Raw genomic sequence first — 12,693 nt, forward strand, 5'->3', positions numbered from 1 at the left:
TATCCAACCTCATTCCCCCATACATTATTCTTCAACTAATCCTCCAGCCCCTCAACCACTGCAGTAGCAGTAGCATCAGCCGTAAGCCGTGAATAACCTGGGTAGAAATAGAGTAAGTGGCGACCAGGGTTGATTCTCCACGCGTGTCATGCTCCTGATGGCTCTATCCAGCTCTGATTTTTGGCCAATATTCGGTCGCTTGGAAGATGCCGCCACCTGGAATTTAGGCCGAAAATGATGGATTTCGAGCGGCTATTGAAGAGAATGAGTGTAGGGGCTCAACAGCGGTTCTTGTGTGGAGAGTTTTATATAGTGTGTGTGTGTCGGTGCCTTGGATGTTAGGTTAATGTTGTGTTACTAACCTTCTAACATTCACTCGCAGCTATATATGTACACTCAGAGGTGTGGGAGTATACACCCAGTGGTGTGTATCTGTATGTACACCCAGTGGTGTGTATCTGTAAGTACACCCAGTGGTGTGTATCTGTAAGTATACCCAGTGGTGTGTATCTGTAAGTATACCCAGTGGTGTGTATCTGTAAGTACACCCAGTGGTGTGTATCTGTATGTACACCCAGTGGTGTGTATCTGTAAGTATACCCAGTGGTGTGTATCTGTAAGTACACCCAGTGGTGTGTATCTGTAAGTATACCCAGTGGTGTGTATCTGTAAGTATACCCAGTGGTGTGTATCTGTAAGTACACCCAGTGGTGTGTATCTGTATGTACACCCAGTGGTGTGTATCTGTAAGTACACCCAGTGGTGTGTATCTGTAAGTACACCCAGTGGTGTGTATCTGTAAGTACACCCAGTGGTGTGTATCTGTAAGTACACCCAGTGGTGTGTATCTGTAAGTACACCCAGTGGTGTGTATCTGTAAGTACACCCAGTGGTGTGTATCTGTAAGTACACCCAGTGGTGTGTATCTGTATGTACACCCAGTGGTGTGTATCTGTATGTACACCCAGTGGTGTGTATCTGTAAGTACACCCAGTGGTGTGTATCTGTAAGTACACCCAGTGGTGTGTATCTGTAAGTACACCCAGTGGTGTGTATCTGTAAGTACACCCAGTGGTGTGTATCTGTAAGTACACCCAGTGGTGTGTATCTGTAAGTATACCCAGTGGTGTGTATCTGTAAGTACACCCAGTGGTGTGTATCTGTAAGTACACCCAGTGGTGTGTATCTGTAAGTACACCCAGTGGTGTGTATCTGTAAGTATACCCAGTGGTGTATATCTGTAAGTACACCCAGTGGTGTGTATCTGTAAGTATACCCAGTGGTGTGTATCTGTAAGTACACCCAGTGGTGTGTATCTGTAAGTACACCCAGTGGTGTGTATCTGTAAGTACACCCAGTGGTGTGTATCTGTAAGTATACCCAGTGGTGTGTATCTGTAAGTACACCCAGTGGTGTGTATCTGTAAGTATACCCAGTGGTGTGTATCTGTATGTACACCCAGTGGTGTGTATCTGTAAGTACACCCAGTGGTGTGTAGGTCAGTGTATATACACTCATAGGTGTGTAGGTCAGTGTATATACACTCAGAGGTGTGTAGGTCAGTGTATATACACTCAGAGGTGTGTAGGTCAGTGTATATACACTCAGAGGTGTGTAGGTCAGTGTATACACACTCAGAGGTGTGTAGGTCAGTGTATATACACTCAGAGGTGTGTAGGTCAGTGTATATACACTCAGAGGTGTGTAGGTCAGTGTATATACACTCAGAGGTGTGTAGGTCAGTGTATATACACTCAGAGGTGTGTAGGTCAGTGTATACACACTCAGAGGTGTGTAGGTCAGTGTATATACACTCAGAGGTGTGTAGGTCAGTGTATATACATTCAGAGGTGTGTAGGTCAGTGTATATACACTCAGAGGTGTGTAGGTCAGTGTATATACACTCAGAGGTGTGTAGGTCAGTGTATATACACTCAGAGGTGTGTAGGTCAGTGTATATACACTCAGAGGTGTGTAGGTCAGTGTATACACACTCAGAGGTGTGTAGGTCAGTGTATACACACTCAGAGGTGTGTAGGTCAGTGTATACACACTCAGAGGTGTGTAGGTCAGTGTATATACACTCAGAGGTGTGTAGGTCAGTGTATATACACTCAGAGATGTGTAGGTCAGTATAAGATAAGTGAGCAACATTATGGTATCTAGCTAGGTAAGGTTTGATCTATACACAACACAAGAGTTTCTTAAGCTGATGCACAGAAGAGTCAGTAGAAGTGGACATGTAGATTAGATATAAGGTGATCAGTCCCTCAGTCCAAGGCTGAGGGACTGACCACCTCGCATTACATAACATATGAACGAAGGACCTTTGCTGCAAGCCTACTGGCTCATTTATTTGTCAGCATTTCAAAGCATTAATATAATGGTAAGCAATATCATATTGTATACCATTCATGTACGATATCATATTCTTTATCAGGATCCACTGCTTTACTGAGGAAAATCACTAAATATGTCAGGTATTAACGCCCCCTCGTGAAGCTTAGTTCAGACCCGTGAAAAAGATTATACTCGTCACTGTGGCTTGGTAGTATACTGGTTATAATTGACTAAGAATTTGCTTGAGATTGAGGTCAGAATTAGTGGGCAGTAACTTGATGGTAATGACTTATCCCGTTTTAAAGAAAGGAGGCTAGCACGGACCCAACTAGTGGGGCCCATTCAGCACTGCATGACTAATGGGTTTAGTGTTTTTATTATAGTAATAATAGTGGGGCCTATACTAACCTACCTATAGTGTTTATTATCAAAACTAAGCGTTAAACCCACCAGGGTCATAGAGCATTGCAGGGTAGGGAGAGTTAAGGTATGCTTGATCTGAGACTAGCGACGGTGGAGAATATGGTGTATAGAAATATACCTAGTTGGATGAGTGTTGTAAGAGCCAGCTGGTCCAGTGGTTAACGCACTGGCCTGTGAGTATTAGGACTCACTTGCCATGGGTTCAATACCCCACCCATCTTGGGTATTTTTTAAACTAGCATCAACACAAGCATCCAACCGCCAATTAATGTCAACAGAAACAAGGCCAATATAATTCCAAGCCTGTGTCAGTATGTTCAGCTGGCCATGATCAACAGCGGGACTTACAAATCTAGGGTAATGCATCACGGTCCAGTACGGACCATCATGGACCAGTACGGACCATCACGACCAACACCAACCATCACGGACCAGCACGACCATCACGGACCATTAACAAGCCTAGGCAGTAACAAGGGGTGTGAGGGAGGACCAGTAGCCTAAGAACAGCAATTAGCTACGCTTGTCACCACCTTCACAACTCTTCTGCGACATTTATTACCACTATACCTGTGGAAGCGGTCCTTCCCACACTCCCTCGCCCACACCATCACCCACAACACGGAAACTCAAAAGGTACTGGTCGACAAAAAGACAGAGGTGCTGTAACGGTGCCCAAGACCGCCGCCGGATAAACTCTGTAGGCTTTTTTGTCTCAATTCCATGAGCGGATATTTCAAAGGGGGGATAATGAGGTTCGATCCGAGGAAAGGAAGGATGAGCCTGTTCCTTGGATCTAAAGTCTCTGCATCAAGGTTTGGTTTGTCTTAGAGAGAGAGAGAGGAAGAATCTGGGGGTAACGAGGAGAACTATTGTTATAGCAGTCCTAATGAGGCTTATTGTGTATTGTTTCTTCTGTTTGTGTGTGTAGCCGCCAGGACCCTAGTGCTACACCCCAACTCTCACACCTACACCCTCAGCTCTTACACATACACCCCCCTCATACACTACTAACCCTCATTCCTACACCCATATCCTTCGCCCTTATACCCACAATTCTGACTCCTACACCCATAATCCTGACTAGTACACCCATAATCCTGACTCCTACACCCATAATCCTGACTCCTACACCCATAATTTTGACTCCTACACCCATAATCCTGACTCCTACACCCCTAATTTTGACTCCTACACCCACAATCCTGACTCCTACACCCACAATCCTGACTACGCCCCACTATTAAAATAAGAAATTAGGTGTGGGCAGAGAGGGCATTATTTGCCCACGAGCACCCATTAAATAGGGCCTCCACCACACTAACATTAAGTTATCAGCACACACTATTCACTGGCACTAGGCTGCCATTAAACACCATTCAGTGGCGCTATGTAACCATTAAACACCATTCAGTGGTGCTATGCAACCATTAAACACCATTCAGTGGTGCTATGCAACCATTAATTGCCATTCAGTGGTGCTATGCAACCATTAAACACCATTCAGTGGGGCTATGCAACCATTAAACACCATTCAGTGGTGCTATGCAACCATTAAACACCATTCAGTGGTGCTATGCAACCATTAAATGCCATTCAGTGGTGCTATGCAACCATTAAATGCCATTCAGTGGTGCTATGCAACCATTAAATGCCATTCAGTGGTGCTATGCAACCATTAAATGCCATTCAGTGGCGCTATGCTGTCATCAAAGCAAACGCCTGGTCTACAACCCTCCCTGTTAAGTCCCCAACACATATTCTGTAAGTGGTGAAGGGAAGTGATCAGACACTACGGGACTCGGCTCAGCACTAACGTAGATGTATATAATGGTATATAATACAGACAAAATGAAAAATTAGAAACATGTACATGTGGGTATTCTTATTTGTAGATGTTCCGCCATCCAGTGGCTTTATCAATACAAATTCAAGGACATAATGGGAAGACATCAGAACTATATACAAGAAACGAGATAATCAGTCCCTCAGCCTTGGAGTTAGTGATTGTGGCATGCAAAGAGTACGTAACCTTTATTCGGCGCATGTACACACCCTCATTTACAGGCTATCTCCCCCAACCAGCGAACCAGGTTGCTAAGAGTTGATGATGGGGCCCCGTCGTTCAACTAGTGACCGGGCTCTACCCAATAAGAAGATGGTTTTGGCAATCGCAGAGGTTATGTGGGTACCGCTCTCCTGTCTGCCCTTGTCATTCCCATTCTAGAGCTGGTTGAAGCACGGTCTGCTATCTTGTGGCTTCTATTTCTGCTTTGCTTACCGTGGAGTGCACTATACTTATCACTGTACATAGTGTACATATTGCTGTTCTAAACTGGTGAAGGATAATATAAGTCTAAACTTTTTCTACTGTGTTTATTTGCTCCCATTACACCCGGGGTAACAGGCCATTCGGAAGCCTGGGTTGTAATAGTGATGAACACTGAAGTCTTTAAGAATCTGATACAGAGGCAGGAAGATATAAAAGGCACTGGACAGCGAAGTGTCTACACGAACATATTCCCAGATGGTGCACATATGTCTGAGTCTTCACTGACGTAGCTGCTGAGAGGTTATTGAGATATCTAATGGAGAAGAAGAGTGATTTGACTAATGTGATGAAGTCAGGTCAAAACAATATACTCAACTTCAAAAGTTTTAACGAGAAAAAGCTGTATCAACCAAACTGGATTAGTGTGGGAACTGTAGTTAGTTGTTGTTCCTGGTATACACCATTATGTAGTAAGTTATTTAGGTACATCTACACAAATATAATTGTCATACATAGTGACTTAGATTCATTGGGTCCTTCTAATATCTTATTATTTAAAAGTTAATATGATATTTTTCCCCTTGGAAATTTCTATCTTTGTGGTAGGCTGAGTGGGATTTATGCCTATTGGAGCCAGTAAAGTGTTGGTGCTGGTGTATAGGTCCTGATCTCCCTCACGCCTCCTCCTCCTCCTCCTCCTTCCTAATCTCCCTCCCTCCCTCTCCCTCACAACGAGAGGAAGGTCAGGTAGATGGTCAAGTGGGAATAGTATAATAAGAGTCCGGTGTGTACCTCACTTACCTACCTCCTTCCCTTACCTACGTCTTTACCTAGCTTCTCTCCCTCCCTTTCCCCCTCCCTCCCTCTCTCCCTCCCTCTCAACTTGACTCCACAATCCTCTACTTGACTGGCTAATCCTCCGGCCATCTGTCATGGATGCCGCTGATCCTCAGTAATCCCCAATACTTCTCCAGTTCCTCACTAGTATACCCAGATTACTTGTGTTCCCAGTGGCAAACACCTCCAGTGGAGCGCCACTGTCTTGTGGTGGCTTAGTGGTGTTAGTGGATACTGTTGTGTGGTGACTTAGTGGTGCTAGCGGTCACTGTCTTGTGGTGACTTAGTGGTGTTAGTGGTCACTGTCTTGTGGTGACTTAGTGGTGCTAGTGGCCACTGTTGTGTGGTGACTTAGTGGTGCTAGCGGTCACTGTCTTGTGGTGACTTAGTGGTCCTAGTGATCACTGTCTTGTGACTTAGTGGTGCTAGTGGTCACTGTCTTGTGGTGACTTAGTGGTGTTAGTGGTCACTGTCTTGTGGTGCCTTAGTGGTGCTAGTGGTCACTGTCTTGTGGTGACTTAGTGGTGTTAGTGGTCACTGTCTTGTGGTGACTTAGTGGTGCTAGTGGTCACTGTCTTGTGGTGACTTAGTGGTGCTAGTGGTCACTGTCTTGTGGTGACTTAGTGGTGCTAGTGGCCACTGTCTTGTGGTGACTTAGTGGTGCTAGTGGTCACTGTCTTGTGGTGACTTAGTGGTGTTAGTGGTCACTGTCTTGTGAGTTAGTGGTGCTAGTGGCACTGTCTTGTGAGTTAGTGGTGCTAGTGGCACAGGTTTATTGCTAGTGGTGACTTAATGGTGGGTAGTGGTGACCATCGGTGTTATAACATCAAAGGTACACAGTATCCCGGACTCTTGCAACAGAGGATGTCTCCCCTGCAACTTTATTGTTAAGCTCTGGCTCAGCTTGTGGGCCCCTGACCGGCTTCCACTAGCGGGGTCCCCGTCCACCTGTGGCAACCTCTGCAACTGCTGCATTTCACCACCTCTTCTGTTGGACGTTACTACATCTCGCATTTGTGTTAGGTTGTTAGTCTCCTGTGTGAGCGAAACGTTGCTACAAGAAACTCTCTTTTGTTAATTATTATTATTATTATTATTACTATTATGATTGTTAGTGTTATTATTATATTCTTCGGAAGCGCTAAACCTGTAGGGAGTCATTCATATTTAATCCCAGGAGCGGGAGGGGGGTTTAGCTCCGACTCCTTGGATCAGTGCCCATCACCACCCACTCGTAGACATGACCAGGATTTTTATTCAATTTCAATTCCGATTCTTTCTTAGAAGCAACAACAACAACAACAACAACAGCTGCAGTAACAACAGTAGCAACAGCAGCAATAACAGCAACAATAGTAGCAGCAGCAGCAACAACAGAAAGAGCTGCAGTAACAACAGTAGGAGCAGCAGCAATAACAGTAGCAGCAACAACAGTAACAGGAACAATAGTAGCAGCAACAGCAACAACAGTAGCAGCAGCAGAAGCAATACAGTAGCAGCAACAACAGTAGCAGCAACACCAGTAGCAACAGCAATAACAGCAGCAGCAACAACAGTAGCAGCAACAACAGTAGCAGCAGCAACAACAACAGTAGCAGCAATAACAGTAACAGGAACAATAGTAGCAGCAACAGCAACAACAGTAGCAGCAGCAGAAGCAATACAGTAGCAGCAACAACAGTAGCAGCAACACCAGTAGCAACAGCAATAACAGCAGCAGCAACAACAGTAGCAGCAACAACAGTAGCAGCAGCAACAACAACAGTAGCAGCAATAACAGTAGCAACAACAACGGTAGTAGTAACAACAACAGTAGCAGCAACAACAGTAGCAGCAGCAACAACAACAGTAGTAGCAACAACAGTAGTAGTAACAACAACAGTAGCAGCAACAACAGTAGCAGCAACAACAACAGCAGTAGCAACAACAGTAGTAGCAACAACAGTAGTAGCAATAACAGTAGCAGCAGCAGCAACAATAACAGTAGCAGCAACAACAGTAGCAGCAACAACAGTAGCAGCAACAACAACAGCAGTAGCAACAACAGTAGTATCAACAACAGTAGTAGCAACAACAGTAGTAGCAACAACAACAGTAGCAGCAACAACAGTAGTAGCAACAACAGTAGCAGTAGCAACAACAACAGTAGTAGCAACAACAGTAGTAGCAACAACAACAGTAGCAGCAACAACAGTAGCAGCAACAACAGTAGCAGCAGCAACAACAACAGTAGCAACAACAGCAGTAGTAGCACAACAACAGTAGCAGCAACAACAGTAGCAGCAACAACAACAGTAGTAGCAACAACAGTAGTAGCAACAACAACAACAGTAGCAGCAACAACAGTAGCAGCAGCAGCAACAATAACAGGAGCAGCAACAACAGTAATAGCAACAATAACAGTAGCAGCAACAACAGTAGCATCAACAACAGTAGCAGCAGCAACAACAACAGTAGCAACAACAACAGTAGTAGCAACAACAACAGTAGCAGCAACAACAGTAGCAGCAGCAGCAACAACAGTAGTAGCAACAACAGTAGTAGTAGCAACAACAACAGTAGCAGCAACAACAGTAGCAGCAGCAGCAACAATAACAGGAGCAGCAACAACAGTAGTAGCAACAACAACAGTAGCAGCAACAACAGTAGCAGCAGCAGCAACAATAACAGGAGCAGCAACAACAGTAGTAGCAACAACAATACGTCTACATGACTCACGAAATCGTAATGACACGATTGCAAACAAACCATACCCCGGCCGGGTTGAACCCGCGGTCAGAGAGTCTCAAAACTCCAGCCCGTCGCGTCGTCTGTAAAAACTTGCATTTGTGGTCACAGTGGTGCCTGTGCTAACCTTCCTGTGGTGTAGAAATATACCTAGTTGGACGAATCTTATTGTGGCTAGCTGGTCTAGTGGCTAACGCGACGGGCTGGAGTTTTGAGACTCTCTGACCGCGGGTTCAATCCCTTCCGGGGTATGGTTTGATACGTCTACATAACAAAAGGTCACATAAACAACAGGTTAGAATAATAAAGAATAATTTATTCCTAATGACTTAGATAACAATAATTATTATATACACTATACAAGTTTATCCAGAGTTGCTGGGGTCTGAATGTAGGGGTCACTACGACTCTTGTAGTAGTGTTAGGACTGTAGGGGTCGCTACGACTCTTGTAGTAGTGTTAGGACTGTAGGGGTCGCTACGACTCTTGTAGTAGTGTTAGGACTGTAGGGGTCACTACGACTCTTGTAGTAGTGTTTGGACTGTAGGGATCGCTACGACTCTTGTAGTAGTGTTAGGACTGTAGGGGTCGCTACGACTCTTGTAGTAGTGTTAGGACTGTAGGGGTCGCTACAGCTCGTGTAGGAATAATGGGGCTGTAGGGGTCGCTACAGCTCATGTAGGAATAGTGTGGGGGCTGTAGGGGTCACTATGACTCTTGTAAGAATAGCATGGGGACTGTAGGGGTCGCTACAGCTCATGTAAGAATAATGTGGGGAATATAGGGGTCACTACGACTCTTGTACGAATAGTGTGGGGATTGTAGGGGTCACTAGGACTCTTATAGGAGTAGTGTGGGGACTGTAGGGGTCACTACAGCTCATGTAGGAATAGTGTGGGGGCTGTAGAGATCGCTCCAGCTCTTGTAGTAGTGTAAGAGTCACTACGGCCCTTGTTAGAGGGTAGGAGTGTTGTGGGGGACTTTAGGGATCACTATGGCTCTTGTAGGAGGGTTATGGAGACTGTGGGGGCCACTATGACTTGCAGATGATGTGTGGGTCGCTATGCTCTTATAGGAGGGATGTGATAGCTGTGTTTGTCAGTACAGGTAATGTATACATGGAGTGAATGGTACAGAGGGTACAGCTGAAGAAGCCGGGGTCACTGCAGGTGATGCAGGTGGTGTAGACGGTGCAGGAGAGGGTGCGGAGGCAAGAGTGCGTGTCTCTGGTGTGTTCTGATGTGTTTCTTGAGATGATCCTTGCGTCCGAAGCGCTTGTCGCACAGCGGACATGGGAAGGGTCTAGCGCCGCTGTGGATGCGCCGGTGGCGGGTGAGCTCTTCGTTGCGGGTGAAGCGCTTGTGACACCCGTGGTGGGCGCAGGCGTAGGGTCTCTCACCCGTGTGGATCCTCAGGTGACCACGAAGCTGACCCTTGTTGCTGAAGGCGGATCCACACTCGCTGCACGCAAACCTTTTCGGGCGAACCCGGCTTCGTCCGCACACACGTTCCACCTCCGCCGCCGGTACCAGCATGTCCAGAAGGGGAACCAGAGGCCCCATGGTCCCTAAATTGGCTAGGGACCCCAGCCGGGGCATCATGCTTTCTCCTGCTAGGGGTACCATGATATCTGCCATGCTGCCTACTCCACCCATCACTCCCACGATGCCGCCGACGCTGGCTGGTGGACAAGGTGGTGGAACGGGCGGCGCCAGCCCGCGAAGTTGGGCCATTAGAGGGTTCATCATTCTCATCACGCCCACATTGATACCGACACTGCCGCCCGCGCCCATATTCCCACCTGCCACACTCCCGCCCTCCGTCTTGGAGAACTTACAAGGCAATGTGTTGCAGTGATCATGAGCGGGTCGCTTGAGGGTGGGAATAGGCACCGCTGTCTTAGTGGGTGGTGTGGGCGGGGTGTGGGCGGTAGGTGGGGTGTGGGCGGCGGTCGGGGGTCCTATGTAGGACTGCCAGGGTCGGAAAATAGGTGGAGGGGAGGGGTGGGGGGTGGGGCTAGTCATGTCTCACGCCCACACTTACACTCTCATCACCAGGTCACACAGGTCACTCTTGAAGTAGTACCAACCAGGTCACTTGAAGTAGTACCAACCAGGTCACTCTTGAGGCACCAACCAGGTCACTTGAAGTAGTACCAACCAGGTCACTTGAAGTAGTACCAATCAGGTCACTCTTGAAGTAGTACCAACCAGGTCACTCTTGAAGTAGTACCAACCAGGTCACTCTTGAAGTAGTACCAACCAGGTCACTCTTGAGGTACCAACCAGGCCACTCTTAAAATAGTACCAACCAGGCCACTTGAAGCAGTACCAACCAGGTCACTCTTGAGGCACCAACCAGGTCACTTGAAGCAGTACCAACCAGGTCACTCTTGAAGTAGTACCAACCAGGTCACTCTTGAAGTAGTACCAACCAGGTCACTCTTGAAGTAGTACCAACCAGGTCACTTGAAGTAGTACCAAACAGGTCACTGTTGATATAGTACCAACCAGGTCACTCTTGAAGTAGTACCAACCAGGTCACTTGAAGTAGTACCAAACAGGTCACTGTTGATATAGTACCAACCAGGTCACTCTTGAAGTAGTATTAACCAGGTCACTTGAAGTAGTACCAACTAGGTCACTCTTGAGGTACCAACCAGGTCACTCTTGAAGTAGTACCAACCAGGTCACTTGAAGTAGCACCAACCAGGTCACTTGAAGTAGTACCAACCAGGTCACTTGAAGTAGTACCAACCAGGTCACTTGAGAAAGTGCCAGCCAGGACACTGTTGAAATAGTACCAACCAAGTCACAAAATATCTCACCGTTGAGGTCACATTAGATGAGTAGTACCAACCAGGTCACTTGAAGTAGCACCAACCAGGTCACTTGAAGTAGTACCAGCCAGGTCACTGTTGAAATAGTACCAACCAAGTCACAAAATATCTCACCGTTGAGGTCACATTAGATGACTGATGGAGGTCACAGACAATCCTAGAGGTGAGAGAGGGGTAGTAAGACAGACTTCTGGAGGTGTGACCAGGATGACCTCTGGGAGGTGTTGCTTACAGAGGTGTGACCAGGATGACCTCTGGGAGGTGTTGCTTACAGAGGTGTGACCAGGATGACCTCTGAGAGGTGTGGCTTACAGAGGTGTGACCAGGATGACCTCTGGGGAGTGACTGAAGCATAGACCACCGCTCGCCTGCCTTATATAGCCTTCCCCGACCCTCCCATCCCTTCCCCCTCCTTCCTGCCATCTCTACTGTTCCATCTCTTTACTTTCTCCTCTACCTTGCCTCCTCCTATCTTTCCTCCCTCTATCTTATCCCCTTCTACCTTGTCTCCTTCTACCTTGCCCCCTTCTACCTTGTCTCCTTCTACCTTGCCCCCTTCTACCTTGCTTCTTCCCCCATCTGACTCTCCATCTTTTCTGTGCCTCTGTTTGTTGTGATGTGTGAAGCTGCTCTTGTATTTTCCTCTCTCCCTCCCTTATGGAGATCCCTCCCTTATGGAGATCCCTTCCTTATGGAGATCCCTCCCTTATGGAGATCCCTCCCTTATGGAGATCCCTCCCTTATGGAGATCCCTCCCTTATGGAGATCCCTCCCTTATGGAGATCCTCCCTCACTTTTAATGGTTGAATCTCCCTCCTCTTACAGTGAAGTTCCCTCTCCCTCCCTCCCTCTCTGTTATGGTTTACCTACCTGAAGGATGTTCTGGGGGTCAACGCCCCCGTGGTCAGGGCCATGACCAGGCCGCGGTCAAGGGCTTCTCCTCCTCAGTAGCTAAGCTACCTTTCCTCCACTCTGGAGGACCTTAGATCCACTTCCTCCACTCTGGAAGGCCCCCCAGGTCCCCTTCCTCCATCATGGAGGGCCCTAGATCCCCCTTCCTCCGTCATGGAGAGCCCCAGATCCTCGTCCTCCTTCATGGAGGGCCCCAGGTCACCTTCCTCCACCATGGAGGACCCCTTCCTCTATTCTGGGGGCCCCAGGACCCCTTCCTCCATCATGGAGGGCCCCAGATTTGCGGGCAGCGGTGGAGTACCCTGACCGCCGTCATTGTGTTCCCTGGGCCGCAATTAGGCAT

General features: G+C 47.3%; 1 protein-coding gene across 1 annotated transcript; it reads right to left on the reverse strand.

The window, feature by feature from the left end:
* Nucleotides 1-8,985: 8,985 nt before the first annotated feature.
* Nucleotides 8,986-10,798, reverse strand: LOC128704188 (Krueppel-like factor 16). The gene has a single exon (XM_053799249.2). It carries the CDS (start codon nucleotides 10,621-10,623, stop codon nucleotides 9,760-9,762), a length of 864 nt encoding a protein of 287 aa, XP_053655224.2. The 5' UTR covers nucleotides 10,624-10,798; the 3' UTR covers nucleotides 8,986-9,759.
* Nucleotides 10,799-12,693: the final 1,895 nt, after the last annotated feature.

The sequence above is a fragment of the Cherax quadricarinatus genome, chromosome 66 (genome assembly GCF_038502225.1).
Source record: "Cherax quadricarinatus isolate ZL_2023a chromosome 66, ASM3850222v1, whole genome shotgun sequence".
NCBI lineage: Eukaryota > Metazoa > Arthropoda > Malacostraca > Decapoda > Parastacidae > Cherax > Cherax quadricarinatus.